A 15,566-nucleotide genomic window follows, 5' to 3' on the forward strand; every position below is an offset into this window, starting at 1 on the left:
AAACAGTGGTGATGGAGAGAGAAGGAAGAAAAGACAGAGGGAGATGGAACAAAAACAGCAAGGGCAGGAGATGATGAGGAAAGACAGGCTGAATGAGTGAAGACTGAACCACAAAACTAAAAAACTTCCGGTTTTGTCGCTTCAGTCTTTCGTCTTGCACACATCTAACATAACAGATTGGCTGCTTTAATGGACCCACTCATAGAGCGAAGTCTTTGACATGGAAAACTTACTGTTCCAAACCATCTTGACATTACTGACCCTCGAGGGAATGGAGGAACCTGGAAAATCACAGTGGGCACCAAAGTCATTCATTCATTTTCCGTAGCTGCTTATCCTGTTAGGGGTCGTGCAGGGGCTGGAGCCTATCCCAGCTGACATTAAGCGAGGGGCGGGGTACACCTTGGACAGGTCGCCATACTATCACAGGGCCGATTGTAGGAGGAAGCTGGAGTACTCAGAAAATACCCATGCTGACACAGGGAGAGCGTACAAACCCCCCACCCTAGGTTTTAACCAGGAACCCTCTTGCTGTGAGGTGACAATAATCACTGCACCACTGTGCTGCCACCGAAGTCATACACTTTCAAATTTGGCTGCACCTATTGACAGCGCCCCTAAAAAAGAGCAACTACCACAGCAAACAATGCTTGTGCACACCTCACAGCTGTTACATATGTCTGCACATTAATCAGCTCATGAGTGAAGGAGGAAGAAGGAAGGAGGAAGAAGGAGCTTGTACCCTCAGTTTTCATTCACAAATTGAGGGAACTAATATTCCAATGTTATTCCAAGGACGACAATTTTCCAACTTTGATAGGAGTCATGCAAACACCATATTCCATTTTATATTCTGTATTAGCTCTTATTCCAAATGTAGCATTTTCTGATCGAGACATGTTGGATATCTTACTATATCTTACTATATAATGACGAAAACTCTGTGTGTGTGTATCTGTTCCACATTTTTCTCCTCACTGACTTGGTCAATCCATGTGAAATTTGGCACAGTGGTAGAGGGTCATGGGAGGATGCCAATGAAGCAATATTACATCAATTGGCCAAAGGGGGGCGCTATAGCAACCGATTGAAATTGCAAACTTTGAATGGGCATATCTCATGCCCCGTATGTCATAGAGACATGAAACTTTGCACAGAGATGCCTCTCCTCATGAGGAACACATTTGCCTCAAGAACCCATAACTTCAGGTTTTATAGATTTTCTGCCATTTTGAATTTTTTGAAAACCACTTAAAATTGATCTCTTGACCTCGAGTTTGGCCATTTGCATTACTCATAGCCAGACCCTAAATCTTTTTAGATTTCGGTCTGGATTTCCAGGCTAGGAAGTTTGAGCGATCTGCATGAAACTGGTTGAACATAATCTAGGGACCAATATCTAAAGTTCCCTCTTGGCAAAAGTTGGAAAACTTACTCAAACTGAGCTTCTATAAGGCAATGAATATTGCGGAGGGCGTGGCTCATCACATAAAGGTGTATAACATCTCAAGGGTTTCACCCATCACCACGCAACTTTGTAGGCATATGACCACACATAATCTGAGGGGACCCCTCCATTATTGACCCCATCAAACAAAATGGGGGCGTTAGAGAGCTCATTTCTTATCTAGGCCTAACCGCCATATGGATTTTTACTAAACTTGGTAGATATGTAGAACAGGACGCCTCAAGGTGACTGGAGAAATTTAACTCTAATTGGCAACTGGGTGGCACTATAACAACAGAAAAATGCTTAAAAATGGCTAAAATGCGACTGATCGCTGTAAAACTCTTGATTCTCTGGATCTGAGGATGATTACAGACTAAAGGTCTATGAATAACTTACAGGGTACTCAAGGAATGGACACATAATTTGAGGTAGTCAACAACCAAGAACTTGTATAAAAAAAATAAAAAATAAATAACTGCTTGGCAACCAGACCAGACCTCTAATTGAGACAGGCCTTTATTTGTCAAAATGTGTAGCCACCTCGAGTTAGTAAAAAGGACTCAGAATATTGAAGTATTAATTTTCATTAGTCACACAAACAGCTTAGAACGGATATTGTCTCTTTTGAAGTAAGGGGAAAAAACTGGAGTATTTTGTGCTTGTACGCGTAGTCTGCGAGGAAAAGAAAGGAATAAATTAGTAATTATGATAAAGACAGAGAAATAAGTAGGAAAGAAGTGAGGAGAGGAACACAAGAGGAAGTGGGAGTGAGACAGGCTAATCCACAGTTTAGATCAAGGAGAAGAGGGATGACCCGTCCAAGGCCAAACTCATGCTGCCTACTTTAAACAGTTTACACTGGGCATCCCAAACACACACACACACACACACACACACACACACACACACATGCATGAGTGGACTTCCTTCATAAAACTCACATACACACACACTGGGAAACAAACACACACACACACACACACACACATTCACAGACTTATACAATGATCTCAGCGATGCATGCAGAAATTCACTGTAAAAATGACTCACATAGCACCTTATGGCAAATCTGTCTGCTTCACTTCCTCTCTCTGATCCCTCTAGTGGTGAGTTGTAAAACTGCAGCACGCACATGGTGAAGCACTTTGTGTCTGTGGGTGGAGTGGGGGGCTGTTATGGAACACGTTAGGGGAGGCTCGTGATTAAATAAACAGAGAGAAAGAGACAAGTTCAGGGTCGGAGAAAAAGAAATGTACAACTCTGCTCACCCTCTGTCATTCCAGTTACAACAAACCACCATTTTCCATTTTGAAATCAATAAATAAATATGGTCAGTTCTCCATTATCTTGACTGATTCTTCCTGTCTCTGTTCACGCCTCAGCCCCACTCTTTGTCAAACAACTGGCTTTCAAATAATACCGAGGAAGTTTCAGGGCATGTGCCATTTGCTGTGGGTATGTCTGTGGATGAGGGTTTATTTTACAGCTGTTCCACACTCTTACCATAAAGCCACAGTGGATACAGCAGCCTAGGTGGGGCCACCGCCTTCCATTTATTTTCAGTGAGGTGCACCAAGTCACTTATGCTGAGAACAAGAGGGCCTGTGTTGGCACGATTAAAGCAGGGCCTGAGCATGGTGCCGCTGTCCATCCATGTGTCCAGCACTTTGCTCCAGAGAACTTAAGATATCTCACATCTTCTTGTCTACAGCTACGTCAAAAAGCACTGTGACCAAATTTAAATCACATTATTTCCATGCAGCTGTTTGTTTAGTTTGCAGAGGGGCATATTTTCATCACCACAGGGGCGAAATAATGACTGGTATTGTGTTTAAATATTAAGTTTATTTGCAAGCAATAAAAATATAATACTTTACAAACCAGCATCATTACCCCCCTGCCAAGGAGGCTTGTTTGTGTGTCAGCAGGATCTTAGAAAAACTACTGGCCGGATTTTTGTGAAACTTGGTGGAAGGGTGTAGCACGAGCCACCCATTGAATGCTGGAGCGGCTCAGAGTCACAAATTATTTGTCGCTGTCATTAACATTGAGAAATAGGGCAATTGTCCTTGGCGGAGGCCTCCTAGTTATAGAACAAATAACAAAAACATAACATCACACCACATTTAAGAAATAAATAAAACATGTCATTTGTCTGAAAAGCATCTCCAGCTGACAAGACAAACATTTTTCTGTCATTTGATATTAATCTTTTAAATAAATGAGCACACTAAAAAAACTGCTTTCAAAGAACGCTGTTGACACAAGACACGTTGGTAATACTGTGCCAAGATTGTGTAATAATGTGACTCTAATTCGATTTAACTCGGCTGAAATGAGACCAGAGAGCAGAGATTGATCTGCAAGAGAGAGTTTCTATCTTTGTGAGAAGTAATAAAAGATTTACTCCCTCAGAACGAGGGTATTTTTGAACATCAGGAACATTTTGCCCATTCTTCATTTACGCAAGAGTCTATTTTAAGCCATTAGTTAATGAGTTTCTGCAAAAATATAATTAAGCAAATCTGCGTCTGTGCTTCAGTGTGAGACTTATGGCCGATGATGACGCAAGTTGGAGGAATTCATTAATAAACTTCAAACTAATTTTACCAATGCTTCAATAATTTACTCCTTATTTCAAACTCTGTGTGTCAAACACCGTCATAAGGTAAAATTAACAAAGGAAGACAAAGATCAACAACATAACGACCAAAAAAAACAGTAAAACAAGAATGCCCAAAAGTGGAATAGCAACTTTAACTATAAAAACAATCAACAGCAACGGTTTAAAGTGATTGTGTGCCACTGTGGAATTTGCTAGAGGTGACAAGAAAGGCGTTCACTATGAAGCGTTTACTGTCGTTTCCCATTCTCTTTCCTACCATAAGGTTTAATAGTCAGACCGTCTGTAGCAGGTTAACAGCTCAAAATGAAGAAAAGGTAAATTACATGCAGTGGATGAAGCGTAACGGGTGTATCTGCGTGGCTTCAAGTCTTCAAAGGTTAAGGCTCTAGGGTCAGGGGTCAAGTTTACAGTCTGTCTATACATGCATTTAATATATCTCATTAATAAAGCAGAGCTGTCTGATGGATATGTGCTGGTAAATGATCAGAAGTGACCATAGAGGCTAGTCTGAAAACACTACAATGTTCCTTAAAGGGACAGTTCACCCCAAAACCAAAAATACATATTTTTCCTCTTACCTGTAGAGCTATTTTTCAGTCTAGATGGTTTTGATGTGAGTTACCAAGTGTTGGAGATATCAGCCGTGGAGATGTCTGCCTTCTCTCAAATACAATGGAATTAGATATTTGAAAAATTCAACATCAATGTCTCTTTCCAGAAATCATGACCCAGTTACTCAAGAGGATCCAAAGACCTTGTTGTGAGCAGTTTCATGAAGGAACTATTTGCTTTATACTGAGCTACAACTGCCAACCGTAGGAGTGTGCAGAAGGAAGCGTGTTTCTACTCGTGAGCATTTGCCTCTTTTACACTGCCTCTTAAAAGCGGGAATTTCATGCTGTTATCAAGCCTATCTGTTTTGTAGAAAAGGTACATTCACGGGGCGTCCGTAGCGTAGTAGATAGTGCCGGTGCCCCATGTATAAAGGCACAGGTTCAACTCTGGTGCCGGTGCCCCTGTATAAAGGTCACAGGTTCAACTCTGGCTTCCGACCATTTCTGCATGTCACCCCCCAGCTCTCTCTCTCACCTCATTTCACTCTATCCTGTACAGTGAAGGCAAAAAAGCCCGAAACAATAATCTTTAAAAAAAAAAAAAGGTACATTCACAGAACAGGGGGATGAAGGACAGACTTGTCTCGCCTTTGAGCAGACAGTGGAGGTAGTAACCACGTAATGACCCTTCGGATCTGGATCGATATATCGATTCAATGATCATCGATGCAAAATGAGAACCTTGAGAACTATACGCTTTTATTTTGAAAGTCTATGTCACCATCAAACAGCTGCAGGCAGATGGCAAGCAGCCGAGAGAGACGATAAAGATAACAATATTTACTCGGGAATAAATCAGTAGAGTGGAAATATTTAAGATTTTGGTAAAACTACAACTCAACAGACAAAGCACATGGTGTATGTAAACAATGCTGTTAAGAGATTAAACACGACATAATGTTACCCACTTTGCCGGGCATCTCAGTCCGCTAACGTCTCACTATGTAGAATGTTCGGCTAAAAAATCCATGCGTACAGGTTAAAATTCAACCGTGCTGCTCTGTCGGGAGATGCAGTGACTTTTACCGACAGTGAGCTGTGAGTAGAGGGAAAAAAGTCTGCTAGCTGCTAGGCTAATTTATGCAGTGTTAACATGCTTGAGCAAATGAACCTAAACAGCTATAAATGAACTGCATTTGATACTTTTGTTAAATGATGTTGTTGTAAATCCATGTTTTATGTTAGGAGAAGTTTGCCTTTGGGATTTTAAGCCCGGTAAGCCCTGAAATTTTAGGAAAAAGATGATGGTTTGCATTAAAATGAAAGGATTTCTTCCATACAAGACTTTCTGACAGAAAGGGGTGGCAGCTTCTTCTCTAACTGACTGTGTTATTTAGGCATACATTATCGTCTCATATCGACCGCAGGCCCTTCAATCACATCAAAATCATATCGTGGCAGACTTTGTCATATCGGCAAATATCGTATCGTACTTAAGATGATCCACAGATCTTGATGTGAGCAGTTTCATGTAGGAACTGTTTTCTTTCTACCAAACTGCACCCGCCAACCACATCACCACACAGGATGCAGCTGAGTGCCATCTAGTTCCATTATATTGGAGACAAGGTGGACAGCTCTATGTTCGATTTCTCCACCAAAACAATCTAGACTGATAAACAGCACTACAGGTAAGAGGAACAATATGTATTTCTGAATTTGAGGCAAACTGTCCCTTTAAAAACAATTCCTTAACTAAATAAGTAAGCAATGTGAACATTACTAAAACATGGCAGAAGTCAGTGGGTTTTGTTTTTGCACAGGGACAAACATTTCTTTGTAAAAGTTCCCAGTTTAGCAGTCAGCCTCAGTTTCAGCATTTGTGCTTAGCGTGCTTTGATGCATCCGCTCCAGTATCCGATGTATACTACTGAAGCTGGGCCTATCTGATGGGTGTGTGCTCCAACAAAGCCTCATCAGATTGTACAGTTCCAGAGGACAGTTCTCAGGACAGGAGAGGATCTGACCATCCCTCACATAGTAAATAACCTCCTCGTGACCCATACCGTAGTACGGCTGCATCCCGTGGGAGAAAATCTCCCACAACACCACGCCATACGCCCACACGTCCGATTCAGTGGTGTAGCGGTTATAGAAAATGGACTCTGGGGGCATCCAGCGAATGGGGATGGCGTCGTTCTCGTTGGCTTTGTAGTAATCGGCTGAGTAGATGTTTCTGGAGAGGCCGAAGTCTGCGATCTTCACCACCATCTCCTCCCCGATGTAGTGTAATGTACTGATTTACTGAAGACATATACTGTACCTTTTAGTTGACCTTTAAAAGATATGTGTTGAAGCAATATAATCTGTGCAACTGACAAATTACACATATTTCATGTATTCTTATGACACACACACTCACTGAGCACTTAAGCATTGTGGTGGAGAAGTACCTAGGACTCACTGTGAATCATTTCTAAAAATAGCATGAGGATGGGTTCAGAAAACACTAGTGGAAAATTAGGGGAATTACAGCTTGTCCTGAGAATGACCCTAGTAAGAGGAGGCGGTCTTAGATCTAGGAAAAACATTACTCAGCAGAAATATGACACCATTATGGTGGGAAAAAAGTGACTCAGCAGAGGTGGGATATCGTTACGATCAGAGCCAAGTGGGAAGGATTAAGGGAAAGAGATGACTCAGCAGAAATTCTACGATAAAAGAGCGAGCGCAAACAAAGAAACTTCAGTCTCGCTCCGGAGCTTGACTCATTGAGTTGTGATGTGTTTGTTGCCTGCGAGCACATTAAACTCAGTTGCATCTGATTCTACGTGTCTCCAGTGATTTTTTGACCTCTGAGTATTTGAGGTTTTGATATCTAATGGAAGACAAAGAAAGTCCGTTTGGGAGGGGAAGAGCGAGGTCGCGAGCTTTCTGGCACGGCTCGAGACCTTGACTTTTTTGCTTCTACATAATTTGGCGAGCCAGCGTAGGAGGACGAGGAGGTCAGATCCTAAGATCGGGGGCGCTTGGCTGCACATCAGACGTACAGGTGGCCACCAGATGAGGTAAGCAGAGCCTTTTTTCTGCCTAAACCGGGTGCGTCTGAGGTGCAGTTGGGGGCCACTCAGGTCGGAGGTATTTGACAAATTCCTCTCCTAAAAGAACCTAAAATGTGATGTAAAAATTACTAACTAATAACACAACATTGGAACATAGCTGATATATTGCTGGAGACGACTGAATCTAGTGCAACACAGTGTGTGTGTGTGTGTGTGTGTGTGTGTGTGTGTGTGTGTGTGTGTGGAAGTTAGAGAGATAAACATGGAGAGTGAATGTGGGAGTGAGTGAGTGAGTGTGTGTATGTGTGTGTGGAATGTGGGGGAGTGAGCTAGAGAAACCAAGCAGGCAAAAGAAAGAGTGAATGTGTGTGTGCTGAATGTACGGTAACAAATGTAGTGAGGAATGTAGTAAGAGTAAAGTATTTAAAGTATTAAGAGTATTTAAAGTACAATAAGAGAAGAAAAGAGTACTCAAAAGCACATACGTGGATACCGCTGCCTGAACTTGCCAACACTCCTTGAGCCTGTAGGGGCGGGGGTGTTGATGCCAGCCGGCAGGCTGCGCGGGCGGAGTGCTGGTAGTAAATTCGCGGATACCGCTGTTGGCTTGCCTAGTACACCCTGAGTGGGTGTGTCTAGGGGAGACATCAGGTCTGCATAGGCGATTTACTCTAAAGAGATTAAAGGCCTAAAAGCTTCTGTGGATACCGCTGTTTTGAGGAAAGTGACCTCCCAGCCAAAAGGAGGGGAGTCACCGTAGACAGAACAGGTCTGAACGGACAGATAGCTGATAACGTAGCAACCAGAGAAACCGAGAAAAAAGACAAAAAATAAGTCAAAAAAGTTAAACAGATCGATCAAAAGTGTAAAAATTGTAAAAATCTAACTGTAAGCTATAAAGTTCTTGTACATATATTGTAGTATATCTAGAAGTAAGTTGTAGTAAACACAATATAATCTATTCAAAGTAATGCATGAAGCGTTGTATAAAGTGTTGTAAATACAGTTAAGTGTTAAATAAAATGTAACTGTAAAAAGACTGACAAATCATTGGGAGACTGACTTAACAGATAGTACAAAGGGAGGGTGAGGAATGCAGCCAGCAGAGTGAGGAACACAGCCAACAGAAGTGGGCTTATGCAAAAAGCAAAGCTTTGTTAAAATTTGATATTTTGGTTCTGACCTATTGGGTTAAAGGTCATTACAAAGAAAAGAAAAAGACATTTTGGGGCCTGAATGTTTTATCATAATCTGGTATCTGTGTTTGTTTTACGTGATTTGTTTCAAAGTTTTGTTACATGAGGTAGTTATTAACAGTGTCTCAGTGAAACAAAACCAGACAAGGGTAACCTAACGGTGTCAACAAATTGTCTGGGGACTGGAAACCTAACGGTGCCAACGAAAAGTCCACGTTTCACTGATTGAACCAGTTGCTCGGGTGAACTCCATACAAACTGGTTGGCTGTTAAGGGGAGAATAAAAAATAAATATCTGTTACTTTAATTTAATCTTATAGATAAATAAAATAAGTTATAAGTATAGTTTCATAAATAAATAGAATAAGTAATAAAATTATAAATAAAATAAGTTATAAGTATAGTTTTATAATAAATAAAATAAGTAATAAAATAAAGGAAAAAGAAGTTGAGATCAAGCTGTTAAGAGCTGGGTGGAAGAAGGTGACAGCAGTAGTGATGAAAATTGGGCTGAGCAACATTGTGTGACTGATGGCATAGTAGATACCAGAGGCATAAAGAACACATTTCGGGTTAGAAAGAACCTACATAGACAACGAGGGTGAGAAGCAGTGGCAAGACGAGCAAGACATTTGCTAAAACTTTGGATAGTTAATAAATTTACCAACTGAAACAAGTGAAGGCGAATTTCAGGTATACAGTGGAGACGATTTTAAATAATTTGTGGACTCCCGCTCTTTAGATCCACTGCTGCAATATTTGTGTGATGGTTATAAAACAGACCTGTAGCTTCACTTCCTCTGAACCAGGTAATATTTCAAGATTTAGAGAACAGAGTGGAATTTAATCCAAGATTGCAGATTGTTGTCGTGCCTAGAAAAGCTAATTTGGGAGGAGATTGGTCACATAAATTAGAACATAACCTCTGAAGAAAAATAATACAAAACTGCCTTCACAGTAGGGAAATTACTAGCACTGATACATACAAAAGAAACAGACGAGCAACCACAAAATTCCCAGAGTGAGTAAAGTTAAACAAGGCTTCATGGGAGCCAACCAAGGACAGATGGAAAAGGGTTTCTGACACCTATAGAGATAGTGATGACATAACACCCAGGTAGGAGAAACTGAATCCAACGCTGTGTGACTAAATGGCACAAAAGAACATCTAAAAATAGGACAAAGAAAAAGAAAAATCGTTGGCCTAAAGATGGAACCTTCAACCTGGCATGTTGCGACAAGGTGGATACAGAACTAAGACACACTGAGGCAAAAGACACTAAGGCGAGTTATAAGAAAAAGAACAAAAGGGTTAAAATAAAAAAAAGGGAGGTATTGGGGTGGTTTAGACAGGGGTAGGAAGCAAATGGTGCAAGTAGAGTACTGTAAGCATCCACAGGACCCACAGGACTCACAACCACCGCAAATGGTGCAAGCAGAGCGCAGCAAGGACACACAGGACCCCCAGGCACCGACGGATGTGACACCCACAGCCCCACCCCTGCCAGCATCACCACCACCATATCCACAAGACATATCACCATCAGAGACGGCACAATACCCACTACGCTCAGTAGGGGAGGCAAGAGCAAACAACAATGGAAGGCCAAGTGGAGGGAAGGTTCACAGTGACCTTGGCCAGGGATACAAAGACCGAGAGCAGATGAAAGAAGACGCCCCCACACGCAGAACACTGACAATGCAATGCCTCACATTACCACTACTGTTATCCACAATGAGCAGGTGGAAACAACGATAGCCAGAGGCCCGAAGGGGCAGGGTCGAGGCGAACCTAGGGAGGACCAGCAGGCTGAGGAGGATGGAGAAGGGGACCGAACCTTCCTCCAGGACCCCAGCCACCACAACGGCAAACCTATCAGCGAGCCGCACCTATCAGCAATCAGGCTCCCAGGAAATGAATACAGGATTTCCAGGAGTGAATCCTGCAGCGCCTAACAAGCTGTGCTGGGGTTGTTACCAGCCCGGCCCCCGACGCAAGGGAGTGTCCGGTCAACCCATGGGAAGGTCCAGCAGAAAACTGGCTGAAAACGAGACAGGGTGCCCATGATAGGGTTGCCCGGAGAAGCCTGAAGGGGAAGTAATGTCACCAGTCATTTCATTACAGCCACACAACGAACCAACTATACCTGTTGTCATCCACGAACAAGCATATTCCTGTATGGTGGACACAGGGGCTACATATGGAAACACAAAAAAAAAAAAAAAGACTCTATACACCCCCTCTCTAAGTCATCCATCAAGACCATAGGCTTCTCTGGGAAATCACAAGTCATACCAATGACAGAGCCTGTTTCAATGCTCATCACTGGTAAAGTCATCTTTGCACCCCTACTCTACTCAACTCATACGCCAGTGAACCTTCTAGGCAGAGATATATTGTGCCCTCTCAAAACTAAGATCATGAGTACTTAAGATGGACTATATTTAGACTTCTCTGACAACCCCCCACAAAGCATGATGCCACAGCTGCCCGGGAACACCACAGAGACATCACAGGCGTCAGGTCTACTGGCTCCAACTGACATCAGAAGAGTCTCACCTCAAACAGACATGGACTCAGTGGGAACCATGGGTCAGGTTACATTTTGATACAACACATACTCCCAATCTGCCACTGCATTGCACGCTCATGTATGACGCGGACCAGACTCATGTACATTGTAAAGAATGCAGGGACACAGTGCAAAAAATAAATAAATAAATAAATAAATAAATAAATAAATAAAAATAAAATAAAAAAGAAAATAAAAACCATGCCTGATCATTAGTGAAGACATGTATTCAGTACCTCAAGGTGTGGCGGCAGCCATCTGCCTCCCAGAAGAATTAGCAGGATGGTCACAGGTGCCAAATTCTGCACCACACGTTACATTGATGATAGCAGAAAGTTATGAGTCTCATCATCTGGGCCCAATGGTCCGTCGTGCACTGCAGGTGCGAGAGTGGTTACCCACCAAGAACAAATACATCCACATTTCAGATGACAAACAATACATCAGAATCTCAACTAAGACAGGTGATGAAACAGTCGCAGACAAGGTACATGTAGATGGTACTACTCCCACACAGACAGCAGTCACAGAAGAACACGCACAATTGTTGAGTAAAGTTCCACCACATCTATGGACAGCACATAAAACTGATGTAGGATAAGATCAGCGCAACCTGTTCGCATCACACTAAAACCACATAATAACCTATCATACCAGAGGCAGTATCCTCTCCAGTAGCATGCCAGTGACGGTATCCAACCCACAATTGAAGGCTTGGTAAAGGCTGGAGTTCTGGTCAAAACTAGAAGTCCGTGCAAAATGCTCATTTTTCCAATCAAGAAACCAACTTCTTCAGAATAGTAGCTAATGCAGTGGTGGAAACAGAGACGCCACATATGCCAGATTCACACACGTTGCTTTCAGACCACCCGACACACAGTGGTATACAGTCATTTATTTATGTTTTGTTTCTTTTCAGTGTACCGCTACACCCAGACTCTCAATATTTGTTTGCGTTCACTTATGAATGTCAGCATTATGACCTAGCTAATTTGAACGTGCCAAGCACTGTATTACAGTATGCAGATGATTTGCTTGTCTGTTGCCCTTCAAAAGAATAATGTCAAAAGATTCCATTGCAGTGCTCATAGCATTAGCAGAGGGGGGACACAAGGTTAGTAAAGACAAATTGCAGTTCTGCCAGCAGTCTGTAGAGTACTTGGGCAGACAGTTGAGTGGGGATAAAGTGCATTGCCCCATCTCAGATAGAGGCAGTAAGTAAGGCTTCTCAACCGCAGACGGTGGGCCAAATGCTGTCTTTTCTCAGCATGACAGGAAACAGTCGGCCATGGATTTGTGACTATGCTATAAAACTGCTCCACTCAGAGCTTTAGTAAGAGCAGCAGGACAGACAAACAACACAGCACAGCTGTCCTGGACGGAGGAAGCAGAAGGTGCGTTCCAAGCCTTAAAAATAGACATGCAGTCCGCTCCAGCGTTAGGCACTCCTAACTACTCCAAACCTCTTTATCTCTACGTAGCAGAGAAATCTGGGTTTGCGCTGTCGTCCCAATGCAAGACACACCCACAGGTAAATAACCACTAGCATATTATAGCACTAAGCTCGATAAAATAGAGGCCGGTTTGCCTCCTGTTATCAGGGGCTAGCCGCAGCTGTCTTTGCATTTCAAAAAGCATCCTCGTTAACAATGGGACATCCTGTAACTTTGTACACCTCTCACCAGCTTTGGCCCTGCTGACAAGTCCCAGATTCGTTTTGACACAGGCCAGACGCACAGGATATGAGGTATATCCTGTCCACTCCTGAGCTCGACATTCAACGTTGTACCATCATTAATCCAGCCACCAAAATGGTTCTACCCATAGAAGGTACACCACACGGTCTTCATGGCACAGACAAATTTATGCACACTCTTATGCACACTGCAAAGATTTACATAATCAGCCCATTTTAACTGACCTCACATTGCTCGTTGATGGCTCCTGTTTTCAGGACGCCACAGGTAGTCATGCAGGTTATGGAATTGTACAGCTCAATAACGATCAGAATTTTGTGACTGTGCGATCATGTCATAATCAATTTGCTCAGTCCTGCTCCGCCCAGCTTGCAGAGATAAAAGCTCTAACAGCAGCATATAGATTCGCAAAGGGAAAGTCACTGAATGCATATACAGATTCAGCATATGCATATGGAGTGTGCCACATCCACGCAAACATTTGGAAACAGAGAGGGTTTCGTGGAGCAGACGGCACCCCAGCTACACATGAGGAGGCCATTGTTGACTTGTGGGAGGCTGTGCTCCTCCCCAAAGCCCTAGCTATAATCAGATGTCCAGCCCACCAAAAGACTGATTCATTGGTAGCCAGAGATAATAACCTAGCTGATAGCTAGCAAGATAGCAGCCAAACAGGCAGCAATGGGTGCAGTAATGGCACCCATGTTAACCATCCAAGATTGTGAAACCCTCACTACCATGCCTTCTGTTTTAGCCGGGAAAAACAGATTTATTGAAGATGAAAAACGACTGTGGATCAAGCGTGGCGCTATCAGAACACAAGCACGGGGGCCAACAAATGGTCTCTGGCGAGACAGTCATGGCAATTTTGTACTACCAACCTTGTTGCTGCGACATGCTATAATTTGGGTGCATGGTAATGACCATTGCGCAAGGGGGGAGATCCTCACGGAAATTGCAAGCAACATGGTGGTCACCATTCATGGCAGCCACGGTAGATAGAGTACTAGGCGAATGTGAGATCTGCGCAAGATACAACATCAGGAGAGTTTTTACAGCCCCACTGGCGCACATACCACCTCCAGACGGTCCTTTCAGACACCTCACGTTAGACTACATAGACATGGGAGCACAATCCAGAGTAAGAAAAATGAGATACGTCTTGGTGGTCATATGGATACAGCTGATGGGTAGAAGCAACAGCTACAGCCGATCAGATCATAGAACACTTGCAAAATTCCCTGCCGAGAAGTCTTCCTGAGATTTGGGATGCGGATACCATATCATCAGATAACGGAAAACACTTTGTATCTAATGTAATACAAGAAACACTGAAGCAACTAGGCATCAAACAAAAGTTCGGCTGTGTCTACTACCCTGAATCACAGGGGCAGTAAAAGAGCAAATGGGATTCTGAAAACAAAAATAGCAAAAATAGTAGTAGACAGTGGGGACAAGCTTAACTGGGTGGATGCTTTACCGCTTGCACTAATGTCAATGCGCTCACAAGCTAGCAGAATCACGCATCTAACACTGCATGAAATGCTTACGGGTTCACACATGCCAATACCATATTTGAGGGGTCCCTGAAGGGCCCCCATTGGAGCAACTGCAAAATGAAATGTTTGACTATTTACGAAGTCTAACCCGTATCCATAGGGCTATCTTCCAGCAGGTGAAAGGCACCACCGAGGACAGAAGGGTCGAAATCCCAGAAGACCTTCAACACATACTTCCTGGAGAGTGGGTGTACGTCAAGGTGTTCGAAAGGAAGTGGGACCAGCCACGCAGAAAAGGTCCATACAAGGTCATATTAGCTACACCAACTGCCTTGAAAGTTGAAGGTAAGGATGTTTGGTTCCATCTTAACCACTGCTGCAGAGCTAACAACCCAAAGAGGGTGTCGACAGAGAGCACCTCAGAGGAAAACACCCCATCCTCAGTGGCTGATGATGAACCTCATGAGTCGCCACCTGGTAGCCGCAGGGCTGATGATGAGGGTCCAAGCGCAGAGAGAACAGAGAGAGGAGAGAGAGGAGAGGCATGAAGAGAGCAGGGAGAAGAAAGCAGCAGCTCAGAAAAAGGCGAGGTCAGAAGCATAGAAGGGTTAGACGCAGACCCAGGAGACTCAGACAGAAGCAGAACAGACTCAGGAGACTCAGAAAACAGAGAAGGAACAGCCCAGGGAACAGCCCCAATAGACCAGCACAGGGAAAGGTTGAGAGCACAGGCAACATGGGGGGAGGAATTAAAGTGGGAATAATAATACTATTAACCCTATTGCTCATCCTAGTAGGAGTAGAACAGAGTGAAGGGGCAGAACCAGACAGACAAGGCCAGGCACAACTAGGCGAGTGTGCAGTAGCACTAGGGACCATGGCCGCAAAACAGGCAAGATACCTTACAGA

General features: G+C 43.3%; 1 protein-coding gene across 1 annotated transcript in view; it reads right to left on the reverse strand.

Annotated features, from left to right (window-relative positions):
* Positions 1-2,022: 2,022 nt before the first annotated feature.
* The window catches only part of musk (muscle, skeletal, receptor tyrosine kinase), a 62,707-nt gene continuing 49,163 nt past the window's right edge, over positions 2,023-15,566 (reverse strand). The window contains exon 18 of the mRNA XM_049603669.1: positions 2,023-6,901. Coding sequence (XP_049459626.1) covers positions 6,485-6,901 — 417 coding nt within the window. The 3' untranslated portion in view covers positions 2,023-6,484. The remainder of the gene's footprint in view (positions 6,902-15,566) is intronic.

Source organism: Epinephelus fuscoguttatus, linkage group LG18 (genome assembly GCF_011397635.1).
Source record: "Epinephelus fuscoguttatus linkage group LG18, E.fuscoguttatus.final_Chr_v1".
NCBI lineage: Eukaryota > Metazoa > Chordata > Actinopteri > Perciformes > Serranidae > Epinephelus > Epinephelus fuscoguttatus.